Source organism: Gobio gobio, assembly GCF_949357685.1.
Source record: "Gobio gobio genome assembly, chromosome: 22".
Classification (NCBI taxonomy): Eukaryota; Metazoa; Chordata; class Actinopteri; order Cypriniformes; family Gobionidae; genus Gobio; species Gobio gobio.
Genome location: NC_137118.1, coordinates 7,441,697 through 7,457,004, shown reverse-complemented (window position 1 = coordinate 7,457,004; position 15,308 = coordinate 7,441,697). Strand labels below are relative to the sequence as shown.

The 15,308-nt window shown below is 41.4% G+C and overlaps 1 protein-coding gene across 2 annotated transcripts in view; it reads right to left on the bottom strand.

The window, feature by feature from the left end:
• rps6kb1a (ribosomal protein S6 kinase b, polypeptide 1a) overlaps nucleotides 1-15,308 on the bottom strand; it is a 29,803-nt gene that overhangs the window by 10,338 nt on the left and 4,157 nt on the right. For both annotated transcript variants that reach the window (XR_013815596.1, XM_079804901.1), the window contains exons 3-9: nucleotides 15,184-15,301; nucleotides 10,302-10,370; nucleotides 6,191-6,338; nucleotides 5,973-6,030; nucleotides 5,245-5,345; nucleotides 5,038-5,128; nucleotides 1,965-2,055 (exon numbers count right to left, since the gene is read on the bottom strand). Coding sequence is in view for 1 of the 2 variants with exons in the window: in XM_079804901.1 (XP_079661027.1) it covers nucleotides 1,965-2,055; nucleotides 5,038-5,128; nucleotides 5,245-5,345; nucleotides 5,973-6,030; nucleotides 6,191-6,338; nucleotides 10,302-10,370; nucleotides 15,184-15,301 (676 nt within the window). In the remaining variant the exon portion in view is untranslated. The remainder of the gene's footprint in view (nucleotides 1-1,964; nucleotides 2,056-5,037; nucleotides 5,129-5,244; nucleotides 5,346-5,972; nucleotides 6,031-6,190; nucleotides 6,339-10,301; nucleotides 10,371-15,183; nucleotides 15,302-15,308) is intronic.

The following is a 15,308-nucleotide window of genomic DNA, read 5'->3' as shown; positions in this document are numbered from 1 at the left end:
CACTTCACCCTGCTGCCATCTGGTAAGCGCTTCCGTAGCCTGATGGCAAAGACTGAAAGACTCAGGAGGAGTTTCTTCCCCCAGGCCATCAGACTCCTGAACTCAGTCACGTGACTCACTTCACCCCCGCACACGCATAAACATACGGTCTTTCAACATTAACATCCACATACTGCAATTGCACTGCACTTTACTTTACGTCCCTATTGTTACTGCGTAACAACCTGTAATAAACCTTGCACATTATACTTCTTTATATATACATATTATATATTTTATGTTAACCACTTATTTTTAAGTCTACAGTTTATCTCACTTATCATCCACATATTTTTTATATTTTTATTTTTATCTTATTTCCTATTTTTATCTTTTACTTGATTTATTTATAATTCTACTTATGTTAATACTTTTTATTCTAACTTTATTCTATTTCTATTTAATTTCTTGTAACTGTTATTTGCACTGTCCATGGAGCGGACCTGTTTACATTTCACTGCCAGTTGTATATTGTGTATATAACTGTGTATGTGACAAATAAAACTCTTGAATCTTGAAAAAAAAAAAAATGTTAGTTAATACATTAACTAATGTTAACTAATGACCATTATTCTAAAGTGTTACCCCCAGATTTAGTGTTGCAGTGATGTTTGTTCTTCTGTAAGTTTCTCTCATCTCCATACATGATCACGAAGCTCAACCAGAGCGACCATTAGCTGCTTGGTCACCACTCTAACAAGGCCCTTTTCCACTGATTGCTCAGTTTGGCAATGAGGCCAGCTCTAAGAGTCCTGGTTGTTCTTCCATTAAGGATTATGGAGGCTACATGTTTCTGTGAACCTTCAATACAGCATATTTTTTTTGTAGCGAGATCTGTCTTGACACAATCTTGTCTCTGAGCTCTACAGGCAGCTCTTTTGACCTCATAGCTTGGTTTTTGCTCTGAAATGCATTTTCAGCTGTCAACTGAATTTGCCACAGGCAAACTCCACTCGAAATCTCACAGAAAAGGGTATGAATACTTATGCAATGTCATTATTTCCGTTTCGTTTTATACATCTGAAAAGTTGTGAGGTTTTTTTTGCCTTGTCATTATGGTGTATGGGGTGTAGATTGATGTGAAAAAAAGTCATTTGAAGTATTAGGCAGCATAAGGCAGCATCATAAAATGTGAAAAAATTAAAGGGGCACGAATACTTTCGCAAGGCAGTGTTAATATATATGTTTGTAATGCTACACATAAATGACGGTTCGGTACAGCAGGGAGAAGAAAACTAACCATAAAATAGCTTTTTCTCACCCTTTTTTATTAAACAGTGGGTTATTGAACAAATTGTGTACATCTTTAAATTAATTCAATTATAATTTCTTAATAATGATAAAAAATATATACATTTTTATTTTTTAGATATAACAACCAAATATTTTTATGTAAACAAGTAAATTGCATATAAGGCAGTTTTTGCATTAACTAAGTTATGTTTCTACTCCAATTCGTGGTTGAAATATAATCATTTACACAGTGGCTGTCATAATTTGTTTCCATGATAGATTTATTTAAACATACATTAAATAATTAAGGCATCCCTAAAAGGTTACATAAAATATAATGAATATAAAAGCTAATTTAGTGCATATATTTATCCAAAGAGTTCATTTCTCTGGCGAACTAACAGCTGTGGACACTGAATGACTTGCCTGAGGTAAATGTGATGCTACATGACTTTGTTTATAAGCCGTTTTATTGATGTCTTTCCGCGGACGAAACACTGATTGAGCGATTTCACGAGATATGATAAGTTTCAGTAAGTACTGTATCTTTCAACATACCTTCAGATGTTCATTCATGTTTATTCTACAGCTAATTTACTGCTACAGCTTACTGACCTAATTTGATCCCATCTTCATGTGAAACTTTAATAAGCAGCAACATAGCAGAGAGGAGATGTGAAGGGGCAACTCACAGCTCCTGTTAGCATGTCATACATCAGGGCTCCCAGACTCCACCAGTCCACAGCTCGGTTATGGCCACTTCTCATGAGGATTTCTGGTGCCCTGAAAGAGGGAGAGAACAAGAGAAACAAAGAAAGAATGAATGAATGAGGGAAGAGTGAAAAGGCCAGCACACCAACCATTTTTTGTGATGCAGTCTTTTATACTTTGACCGAACTGACCCCGGAGGCCAGATAAACCTCCAGTAGACAGGCTCTGGCCTCTATGAACAGAATATATCAAAAGAAAGAACAGACCCTCTGCAAAAAAAAAAAAAAAAAGTTTTATTCTAGCTTCATGCATTCTTTTTTATCAACACTTGAACATGGGTAAGTTTCATTAAAAAAAGCAATATTTTGAGCAAAAAAAAAAGAGAAAAATCACGTTTTTGTCCAAGTCTACATCTGGATTGGTTTCTACATCTATAACCAGTACGTTTTCAAGCTTTCTAGCCTACACACCATTTTTGAAACTAAAGGTTGGAATACACTACACGACTTAAAATCTGAACAGATTTTAAAACACTAGGCATCATACACTTGCTGACTTTGTAAAAGGTTACAGTGAAAAACTGTGCATAATAAACTAACCGATTGAGGATCGCACACTAACAGACTTTCAAGCAGGGGCGGTTTCTTCATTGGGGCAATAGGGCAACGCACCACCAAGTGCGAAAGGGACGCATTTTTCGCTAGCAATGTTCTGCCTCTGGATATATAGTCCAATAAGCGTCAAGTCACGTTCTGTGGAGTTCTGCCCCTTCTGGGGCGATTTGACTCTGGCTGAGAATCACCCAGACTGTTCTCATGGACCTCCATACAATTTATTCCCCGAACTGCAGGCACTGCAAAGCATTCTCTATGGGTTCTGGGGAGGGCTAGGACTAATGTGCTTTCGTCATCATGCGTAACCTTAACTTGTGCAGCGATTGGTGGGGACAAACATAACTCTATTTATAATCTTTAAACTGAAGTGACATACAATCATTTCGCCAGCGCATAATGTACATTTCACAGACATATTCTCTATCTGTAAATGTTAGAAAGTCAAGCAAACATTTCCGTTTAGCTGTCAGGAGTGGACGAGCCCTCTCAAGCACAAACTTTTGTGAACGAGTGCCGAGCATGCACGCCAAGCAGACGGGGCGCAAGAATTCAAAACCATTTGTTGTTGTTGTTGGTGAAAATAAATGTGCCATATGCGTAAATTCAAACCTTCAAGTAAGTGTATTTTTTTGATAGCAGTAAAGAGACTATTGTAGGGTAATCAAAAACCTAATAATTAGTCAGTGCTTTTGTTTTTAATATAATTTTATTATTAGTTTAGTGAATTTAACTTCTGCTTTAAAAAGCATTATTTTGTTTTTAGATTGTAATGTTACAATGTTAGAATGTAATGTGATTTGACTCTTTTTTGCATAGGCTATCATAGACTACATGGTTACATTCACTATGTTTGTTTTCATAATCTTCAGTATGAACATTGTTTGTAGGACAATATTTGGCAGGATGTGAAATACATTTTTTTTTTTATTAAATACAGATTTTTTTTTAAAGCTACACTGTGTGATATTTTCCCCCATCTAGTGGTGAAAAGGTATATGACCATCCAGTGAATTTTAGTTTCTGTTCCTCTCAATTCCGATTTCGTTTCAACTCCTACGGTGGCCGATTTAGTCCAAGATTAACATGGCTTCCAGTTCGACCTCGTCCACATTCGACACGGTGCCTATGGGATATTCTGTGCGCAGTGGGATGGTTGGAATTCAACTGGCCTAATTATTCGGCTAGAAAGAACTGCAGCTAATCCAGAGTGAACTTTGATGATAGTAATGTTTATTCAGTCATCCAATTGCAAGGCATAAACAGGTTTGCGTGGATATGTACATAAATGTGGTTTCTGTGAGAGAACAAATAAGGATGGTAAATATACATACACAGTTAAGAACTGTATAACTATACTTATAAGTTACATTTGTATAATGTAACCGTAAACCAGAGCTTATTGTACCATATATAGGCGCTAAAGGCAGCTGCATTAAAAGGAGCGGAGCTGCCGTTGCTAACAAGCGGTGTCCGGTTACAAAAGTGTGTGCGCCGCTTTAACGTTAGCACTGCAGTGCGCTCTGTATAACAATTGTTAATATGCCGATCAGACCTGATACATATTTCCATCAACATACATTACAAGCAAATATTTTCTATAAACGAATAAACATTGTTGATAATAAAATAACTGAATGATTATTCAAATAGGTGAGCATTACGCTATTGTATGTTGACACAAAAATACTTCTGAGGTGACATCAACTGAATTACGCGATGACACACTCTGAAACACATCTACAATGACAATAACTATTATTACTTACGGAGTTATTAACGCACAGAAATACCACACAAGGAAAAACAGACTTTTGAGGAATAAACAAGCCAGGAAAACTCCGTATAACTCTGTTACTGGACGCTGCTGAGATGAAAACTCTCTGCACATGCACCAGACAAGTCTGAACAAGTTGACGCGCACATGCGCGAGGCAGAGAATTTTGTACAGTGCCATCGAGTATTAAAACCGGTTAAAACGCGAAAAGCGAAGCTTGAATTTACGGGTATGTCCCTCTTTGGCTAATGTACTTTCAAGATGGAGGGGCAACATGGCGACCACCGTTAGATCCCATTACCTTATGTATTTTCAATGGCATATTATAAACTTACGAGAATACTTTATTACTTGAAAGAAGTAAATATACATTAATGAGCACATATATTTTTGAAAGAACTAAGTGTTTTTAGCTAAGAATAGACTAAAAAAGTTACACAGTGTAGCTTTAAATCAAATAGAAAAATTTAGAAAATACACCGTCATTCGGCCCAAAAATACATAGATGATGTTTTGGCCTTATATCGCTCAGCATTACCCTATAGCATGCTTTAAATGCTGAATTGTCAATTTTTTAGCTAAGCAGTAAGGATACATTATTGGTAATAAGTTACAGTAGCATAAAAAATTATGTTTAAGTGGGTGAAAATGTGAGTTTGTACATACATGTACTCTATGGTTCCACAGAAGGTGTGTGTGACGGTACCGTCGTGGATCGACTCCTTACACAGTCCAAAGTCTGTCAACTTCACATGACCTGAGATGAGAATGAAAAATGCACATCCATAGGAGTACATTCTTTATTGAACAGGATGTGATGCAAGCCTGAGGACTGTCTGGGATAAAAGGACAGAGGTGAGTGCGTTTTATTACCATTGTTATTGAGCATGATGTTCTCTGGCTTCAAGTCTCTGTAGATGATGCCTTTCTGATGAAGGTGACCCAAGGCCATGGAAATCTCTGCCAGATAAAAGCTAAAAGGAATAAATAAATACAATTATAAATAAAATACAACGTACAAATTAATTAATAAAAAAAAAATGTAAATGCTTTCACAATCCATGGATTTGAATTTTTTGTTACACAAATATTTCACCCCAAAATTTCTTTGTATTATTTTCTCACATTCATGCAATTCTTAAACCTTTATACTATCATTTCCATATGCACCCCCCCCCCCCTAATAATTGGGTTATTTATAATATATTATGCAAGTACAAGAGTCACATAGACCACATTTTAGGTACTGTCAAAGTGCTTTTTTCCTTTTTAGAGTACAAGTACTTGTACTTGTACTTATCGAAAAAAGACCCATGTAGACCATTTTGTCTGTGCATGCGTGCAAAAATACTTCTTCACAATTATCATGGTCACTGCTTCCTATAATTTGACAAGCAACTTCATGTATTTGGTCTGACAAACTATCAAATCGACATTTTGGCCAGCTGAACAAAGTATATTTGTTAAGCCAATGATTTTTGAAACCTCCCTCAGGAGATAAATGTTTATACACAACAGAAGTGTTGCATCTAGATAGCAGATAGGTCATCTTGACCCTGGAATGATCTATACACTGATAAGAGTAATAAAGCGTCACTCACCAGGCTGTGTCCTCCAAGAAGATCCCCTCCCTCTCCAGCTGCATGAACAGCTCTCCACCTGTTAGAGAAACATGACCTTGATTTCAGATACATTCTTTAAAAACATGCAATTTTTCTACTCAAGACAATTTACATTTTAATATAAAAAGTTTTTTTTTTTTTTCAGGATTTGCTGACTTTTGAGCTTTAAAAAAACCCACCAAGTGTGTTGAACTCACCACTTAGGTACTCCAGGATGAGGTAAAGTTTGCCACCCGTCTGAAAGGCATACATAAGGTCCACAATGAAGGGATGCTTAACTTCCTCAAGGATGCTCCTTTCTGCTTTAGTATGAGCAGTGTCCTTTGCATTGCGTACAATCATGGCCTGTTGAAACAGACAAAAGCAACAGAATCCATTTAGGAAAGTAGTGTTTTTAAGTAACTGTCAAAACTCACAGCACTTGTGACTGTCTGTGCATGAACATCCTAGCGCTGGAGGGTTGTAACTCCCCTAATCACAGCTGTGAATTCATCAGGCTGGTGTCATTAATGATTTTATTGCTGTTGCAATAAACAGACGTGTGCAAATCTAATTTGGGAATGGAATCCAAAACATTCCACTTATGCAAACCACAGAGAACAATGCAGCATCAGTCTCAGAACGATTAAACTGCGCCTATGGCCATGGTACACTGTTTACTCTCCTTCCATCCGAGAATGGCTTAAAGCAGTGTTTCTCAACCGGTGGGACACGGACAGCAACAAAATGTGATTGTAAACGTTGCGAAAACCTTTTTATTTTAAAGGGGTCATGAAATGCTTTGTTTTATTGTTTTATAATGGAGTGCACTTATAATGTCAGTATGATTTTTACATCAAAAATTGTCAATTTAGAAAGAAAAGGCATTTTTTCTACCCTGATTTTAGCCTCTGGTTTGAACGCTCTGTTTGAAGGGGCGTGTCAGCTGTGAGACTTCAGTGTAAATGCCTACTTGTAGCCGATCACAGACAAGTGATCTCGTCATTGCAACTCGATTTCTGCACACTAATGGATGCTAGCATCATAACTAACAGTGCAAACACAATATAAATAAGAGATTTGTTGATTATATCGGGAGTTTTGGTGAGAGTCCTCTCTATACACAATTTAATCACAGTTTAAATAACAGATTATATCTATAGATACACCACAATGAGCCGTTCGCTGGGCTTGGGTTCAATAAAAGCTGTTTTTGGACTAACAAGGACATTTTCAGTTCTGAAACTTACAGGATATTCTAATAGTATGATCAAGGTCAAGGTCACTTTCCATAGCTTATGGGCAAATACGGAAAAGGCTCTGTCACCTTTGGATTTCAAGCGAGACAATGGGACGGTTAACAGTTTGTCAGAGGATGATCGAAGAGATCATCTGGGAGAATATGGACAAATAAGGTCAGAGATATAAACTGGGGCCAGACCGTGCAAGGCTTTAAATACAAAAGTTAAAGCCTTGTAATCAATTCTGAATTTGACAGGTAGCCAATGTAAATGTTGCAAAATAGGAGTGATATGGCTCACGCTTTTTCTTCCCCATTAAGAAACGAGCTGCAACATTTTGAACGAGTTGCAAACGTGATAGGGAAAACTGGTTTATACTGGCATATAGAGCATTGCAATAATCAAGCCTTATTGAAATGAAGACATGAATGACTGTCTCTAGGTCACTAAAAGATAGAAGAGATATCAAAAATATTACGAGTGTGATGACCTCTTATATGTCAAAAGCTCAAGGCAAATTTGATGTCGCAGTTCATGACCCCTTTAAAAGAGGTGCATGAAAGCTGTTGACTCTCCTGTCAGAAGCAGTTTAAGTAAAGGGTGCCTGAGAAAAAACGTGCTGTCCTGATTCAGTATCTGCTGTCAGATGAGATGTTGTCAGGCTATATGTCAGTGTCATTATTCCAATGTTATTTTTGGTTATTGTAGGTATGATATTGCATTCATTCTATTCATCAGGATCAGCGTCCATATGTTTTATTGACAGTTCATGTTAGTATTGTGTATTTTTTTTAATATTTTGGATGACTGTGGTGGCTGATCATAGCTCATAACTCACTAACTTTATTGTATTTACAAAAACTAGTTTGGGACTGATATTGAACAGCCTTACCTTATAATACCGTTTTTATTTGTGTTGCGTAAAGTGAACTTGTGTGTGTCGACCTTTTTTTGAGAAAGAAATTTGGGTGAATGGGAAAATGTGGGTCCCATGGCCAAACCAGCTGTGAACCACTGGTTTAAAGTTTTAAATTTGATCTAAAACTGCTTTAGTGCACAAAGAAGAGTCCACTCCGCTAGGTGTTGATAATAACCGAGCCAATCTGGTCAGCTGAGGCTGCATCATATCTTTCGACCATGTTGATAAATGACCGTATCTGCCACTCATCTCGGGTCTTGTGTTCTAAATATATTAAACTCAGCATTTCGAGGAAAGCAATATTCCTTCTACTGAATGCTACTGTGTGTTTCTGTGTAATGATCTACTTGTTTGCAGTTACAAAGTGATTAAAAAGTGAACCTTTTTATCAGCTATTGTGAAAATAAAAAACCCACTAAAACTACACAATCCATCAATCATTACTGAAACTGTTCATAGGTAAAGAAACATTCCTTAGAGATTATTCACAGACCTGGAGCAAACTACACCAATACAACCTGTTAACCAGCAGGACCAGGCATGACGGAACACCAGTGTTGGGTGTAACTCACTACTAAGCAATTAATTACTGTAATTTAATTATTATTTTCCTTTTAATTAAGGGATTACTCTTAATTGGGTTGGGCGATGTCTACCAAATTGGCTTAAGACGACGTCTACAGTGAAGCATCGCGATGGACAATGACATCGGGGGGGTTGAGTTTGAGCGTTAAGCTCTGTTAATGTGGTGCACGCCTAGAGAAAGAGAGAACGCGCACGAGAGAAGCACCTTTGACTTCAGATAAAACTACTAGAGGATATAGTGCTGAAATATCATTACCACAAATTATCCTGAGTGCTTGTGGTGTGATCCGCACTGCTGTTTTGATGCTCTGCTCACTTCAACTAGAAACAGGAAAATTGTGCTACCGGTCTGGTCTCACGGTCCAGATGGAAACCTATGCCGGGGTCCGGATGCGGACAGCGGTCTGCCATTTGAATATCATTGGTTTAGTTTGTGTAAAACATATAGTAGCCTATAATTTGTTTACCGTTTTTTGGACAATAAAATCTTTAGTGTTTAAACTGTTCATTGAATCGTTTTGAATGTCATTTGTATTGTGATCGGGAACAACTTTATTATTTGCTTGCGTGTGTGTGTGTGTGTGTGTGGGGGGGGGGGGGTGTTAATGGGGGGTTTATCACGACGCCGGCTCAACATTGATGTCTGTCCACCATTGGCAATGGACGATGGCATTGTCTATCAGCCCAACCCTAACTGGTTTAACATAAAAATTTTACTTTTATTTAAATGTATGTAAAAATGTGTGCTTTTAATGCAACCTCCATTTAAATTAAGTCATGTTTACACCTGGTATTCAGATGCATCTTGGTCGATCGGATCGCAAGTGGACGATGCTAAATACAGGTGTAAACGTTTTGAGCTTGTCCACTTTGGACCACTTCCAGAGGTAGAGGAAACGGATTCGATCGAATTGCTTTCGTAGTGTAGACGCTCACGTGGTCAAAAGTGTTCGAACAGCCACAAAAGGCTGCTTACTCTCCACCTACTGACCTAATGCATAAACATTATGGGAAGCCCAGATGGGATTTAAACTTTGTCGGCTGAAGACCCAAATTTGGTTTGAAGGAAAACGTACCAAACACTCAACATTCTGAATTTCTAACACACACTCAACGTGTTCGGTGGGGTCTTGCGGCTATCAGAGCAGAAACGAAAGTTACTATTCTCCATATGTTTTTCTGTTGTCTCTGGTCATGTTCATGTGTAATTTCCGCAAGCTTATTTTGTCAATTAGATCGAAAGATCCTCTGCTCAAAGAAATTAGGACAGAAGTGGTTGAAAGTGGACTAAAGAGATGGATTAAAACACCATGTGTAATCTCCCTCGTCTACTTGTGATCCGAACGACCAAAACATATCTTAATACCAGTGTAAACAGGACCTTAGAAAGTCATTAGTGATAAGTAAACAATACTTTGATACTTTTTAGAGAGATTAATTAGAATAGTAATCTAAATACACTGTTGAAGATGTGATTAATTACTTTTTTCTTAACTTAACTTACCTAACACTGCAGAACATCCATACTGATATTCAAGGAAAGATGAATTAGTGGGAATTTTTGGGAAATATGTGGGGTCATACCTTTTTTAAGACTTTCATGGCAAATATCTTCCCAGAAGTCGCCCCAGACACCTTGCGAACTTGAAAAACCTGTTTTGAAACAGAAGAGGACTGTTAACAGAAAAAAAATCAAAAGTCTGATAAAAAATGGCTTGGTTACAACTACAATACAAATCTGCAAACAAAAACTAAAACAACATTAAAGAAATTATGTAGATTATCATTCAAAGTTTGGGGTCATTAAGAATTTTTTTTTTTACAGAAATTGATACTTTTATTCAGCAAAGGTGCATTAAATTGATCAAAAGAGACAGAAAAGACAATTAATAATGTTATAAATATATTTTAAACTTTCTATTAATTATAAAATCCTGAAAAAAATGTATCATGGTTTCCACAAATATTCCCCAATATTAAGCAGCAAATATGTTTTCAACATTGATAACAACAAGAAATGTTTAAATGGCCAACCCAACACTTCATCTGTGTTTTGAGCAAATCAATCAGGTGAACCAATGATTCAATGGCCCATTCAGCCATGACTGACTAACTCAATGACTTACTCACTTAGACATTTACCTCCACCTACTGGCAGTTTTAGTTTCTTATTTAGATTATTATTTCTTTAAAAATATAAATTACATTTTACAATATTAAAGGATTAGTTCACTTCAAAATGAAAATGTCCTGATATTTTACTCACCCCATCTCATACAAGATGTTCATGTCTTTCTTTCTTTCTTTCTTTCTTCAGTCGAAAAGAAATTCAGTTTTTTGAAGAAAACATTCCAGGATTTTTCTCCCCATTATAGACTTCAATGGCAACCAAAATGTTGAAGGTCCAAATCAATGCAGTTTCAATGGGCTTCAGAGGCTCTGCACGATCCTACACGAGGAATAGGGTCTTATCTAGCGAAACCATCAGTCATTTTCAAATAAAATAAAAAATGTAAATACTTTTTAACCTAAATTGCTCATCTTGCGCTGCTCTGCGACTCGCCAGTGATTGCGTAATCACGACGGATGGGTCACGCTAGACGTAGGCAATTTAGGTTAAAAAGTATATAATTTTTTGGGGAAAATGACAGATGGTTTCGCTAGATAAGACCCTATTCCTCATCTAGGATCGTGCAGAGCCTCTGAAGCCCTTTGAAGCGCTTCAACATTTTGGTTGCCATTAAAGTCTATGATGTGGAGGAATATCCTGAAATGTTTTCCTCATCCATCCATCCATCCATCTTCTTCCGCTTATCCGGGGCCGGGTCGCGGGGGCAGCAGTCTAAGCAGAGATGCCCAGACTTCCCTCTCCCTAGACACTTCCTCTAGCTCTTCCGGGGGGACACCGAGGCGTTCCAAGGCCAGCCGGGAGACATAGTCCCTCCAGCGTGTCCTCGGTCTTCCCCGGGGCCTCCTCCCGGTTGGACATGCCCGAAACACCTTCCCGGGAAGGCGTTCAGGAGGCATCCGGAACAGATGCCCGAGCCACCTCAGCTGTCCCCTCTCGATGTGGAGGAGCAGCGGCTCTACTCCGAGTTCCTCCCGAGTGACTGAGCTTCTCACCCTATCTCTAAGGGAGCGCCCAGCCACCCTGCGGAGAAAGCTCATTTCGGCCGCCTGTATCCGGGATCTTGTCCTTTCGGTCATGACCCAAAGCTCATGACCATAGTTGAGAGTAGGAACGTAGATTGACCGGTAAATCGAGAGCTTCGCCTTACGGCTTAGCTCTTTCTTCACCACGACAGACCGGTACATCGACCGCATTACTGCAGAAGCTGCACCGATCCGTCTGTCAATCTCCCGTTCCATCCTCCCCTCACTCGTGAACAAGACCCCTAGATACTTAAACTCCTCCACTTGGGGCAGGAACTCTCCACCAACCTGGAGTGGGCAAGCCACCCTTTTCCGACTGAGGACCATGGCCTCGGATTTGGAGGTGCTGATCCCCATCCCAGCCGCTTCACACTCGGCTGCAAACCGTCCCAATGCATGCTGAAGGTCCTGGTTAGAAGGGGCCAACACGACAACGTCATCCGCAAAGAGCAGAGACGAAACCGTGTGGTCCCCAAACCTGACACCCTCCGGCCCTTGGCTGCGCCTAGAAATTCTGTCCATAAAAATTATGAACAGAACCGGCGACAAAGGGCAGCCCTGCCGGAGTCCAACATGCACCGGGAACAAGTCTGACTTACTGCCGGCAATGCGGACCAAACTCCTGCTTCGGTCATACAGGGACCGGACAGCCCTCAGCAAAGGACCCCGGACCCCATATTCCCCCAGCACCCTCCACAGGACGCCGCGAGGGACACAGTCGAATGCCTTCTCCAAATCCACAAAACAAATGTGGACTGGTTGGGCAAACTCCCATGAACCCTCCAGCACCCTGTAAAGGGTATAGAGCTGGTCCAGTGTTCCGCGACCAGGACGAAAACCACACTGTTCCTCCTGAATCCGAGGTTCCACTATCGGCCGGATTCTCCTCTCCAGTACCCTGGCATAGACTTTCCCGGGGAGGCTGAGAAGTGTGATCCCCCTATAGTTGGAACACACCCTCCGGTCCCCCTTCTTAAAAAGAGGGACCACCACCCCGGTCTGCCATCCCAGAGGCACTGTCCCCGACCGCCACGCGATGCTGCAGAGGCGTGTCAGCCAAGACAGCCCCACAACATCCAGAGACTTGAGGTACTCAGGGCGGATCTCATCCACCCCCGGTGCCTTGCCACCGAGGAGTTTCTTGACCACCTCGGTGACTTCAGCCCGGGTGATGGACGAGTCCTCCTCTGAGCCCCCAGCCTCTGCTTCCTCAATGGAAGACGTGACGGCGGGATTGAGGAGATCCTCGAAGTATTCCTTCCACCGTCCGACAACATCCCCAGTCGAGGTCAACAGCCGCCCATCGCCACTGTAAACAGCGTTGGTAGGGCACTGCTTCCCCCTCCTGAGGCGCCGGACGGTTTGCCAGAATCTCTTCGAGGCCAGCCGATAGTCTTTTTCCATGGCCTCACCGAACTCCTCCCAGGCCCGAGTTTTTGCCTCCACGACCACCCGGGCTGCAGTCCGTTTAGCCTGTCGGTACCTGTCAGCTGCCTCAGGAGTCCCACAAGCCAGCCAGGCCCGATAGGACTCCTTCTTCAGCTTGACGGCATCCCTTACTTCCGGTGTCCACCACCGGGTTCGGGGATTGCCGCCTCGACAGGCACCGGAGACCTTACGGCCACAGCTCTGAGCAGCCGCTTTGACAATGGAGGTGGAGAACATGGTCCACTCGGACTCAATATCTCCAGCCTCCCTCGGGATCCGGTCGAAGCTCTGCCGGAGGCAGGAGTTGAAGATCTCTCTGACAGGAGACTCGGCCAAACGTTCCCAGCAGACCCTCACAGTACGTTTGGGTCTACCGAGTCTATCCAGCTTCCTCCCCCGCCATCGGATCCAACTCACCACCAGGTGGTGATCAGTTGACAGCTCCGCCCCTCTCTTCACCCGAGTGTCCAAGACATACGGCCGCAGATCAGATGAAACGACCACAAAGTCGATCATTGACCTACGACCTAGGGTGTCCTGGTGCCATGTGCACTGATGGACACCCTTATGCTTGAACATGGTGTTCGTTATGGACAAACTGTAACTAGCACAGAAGTCCAATAACTGAACACCACTCGGGTTCAGATCAGGGGGGCCGTTCCTCCCAATCACGCCCCTCCAGGTTTCACTGTCATTGCCCACGTGGGCGTTGAAGTCCCCCAGTAGAACGACGGAGTCCCCAGTCGGAGCACTCTCCAGCACCCCTCCCAGAGACTCCAAGAAGGTCGGGTACTCTGCACTGCCGTTCGGCCCGTAGGCACAAACAACAGTGAGAGACCTATCCCTGAGCCGAAGCCGCAGGGAAACGACCCTCTCGTTCACCGGGGTAAACTCCAACACATGGCAGCAGAGCTGGGGGGCTATAAGCAAACCCACACCAGCCCGCCGCCTCTCACCATGGGCAACTCCAGAGTAGTAAAGAGTCCATCCCCTCTCGAGGAGTGTGGTTCCAGAGCCCAAGCCATGCGTGGAGGTGATTCCGACTATCTCTAGTCGGAACCTCTCAACCTCACGCACAAGCTCAGGCTCTTTCCCCGCCAGCGAGGTGACATTCCATGTCCCAAGAGCCAGTTTCCGTGTCCAGGGATCGGGTCGTCTAGGCCCCCGCCTTCGACTGCTGCCCGATTCTCTTTGCACCGGCCCCTTACGGTCCCTCCCGTGAGTGGTGGGCCCACGGGAAGGTGTCCCCACGTCGCTCCTTCGGGCTGAGCCCGGCCGGACCCCGTGAGGGAAGGTCCGGCCACCAGGCGCTCGCATACGAGCCCCAACCCCAGGATGTTTTCCTCAAAAAAACTTAATTTATTTTCGACTGAAGAAAGAAAGACACGAACACCTTGGATGAGATGGGGGTGAGTAAATTATCAGGCCATTTTCATTTTGAAGTGAACTAATCCTTTAATAAAAACCCATTAAAGGTATATTTCACCCAAAAATTAAAATTCTGTCATCATTTACTCACCTGACTGTTGAAGCCTAACATTTTGTGTGTAATAAATTCTGTTGAATCAAATAATGTTTTGTTTTCTAAAGCTACTTTTTGTAATGTCTATTTGATGTGCATCTAATTTAACAGAATACTTTAAATTATATTTGGGGGTGATCTTTTAAATCACTTGACAGTCCTACTCACAATATTATTTACTGTATTTTGATCAAATAAATGCAGCCATGGTGAGACTAAGTGACTATTTTCAAAAACGTCTTAAATCTTACTGACCCCAAACATTTGAAGGGTAGAGGGCGTTATTTTGAAGCCCACATGATGTGTCCAAAATACGCCACATGCAGGGAGGAAACACTGAGTAGCACTGCTGGTCTTGCTTACCTTTCCATATCCTCCTTTACCCAAAACACGAAGCAACTCAAAACAATCCGGACGAATCTGCTCCTTGCCTTGATTTACAATATTTTCAGAGATCTCGAACTTCTCGCAGTCTTCCATACTAAAAA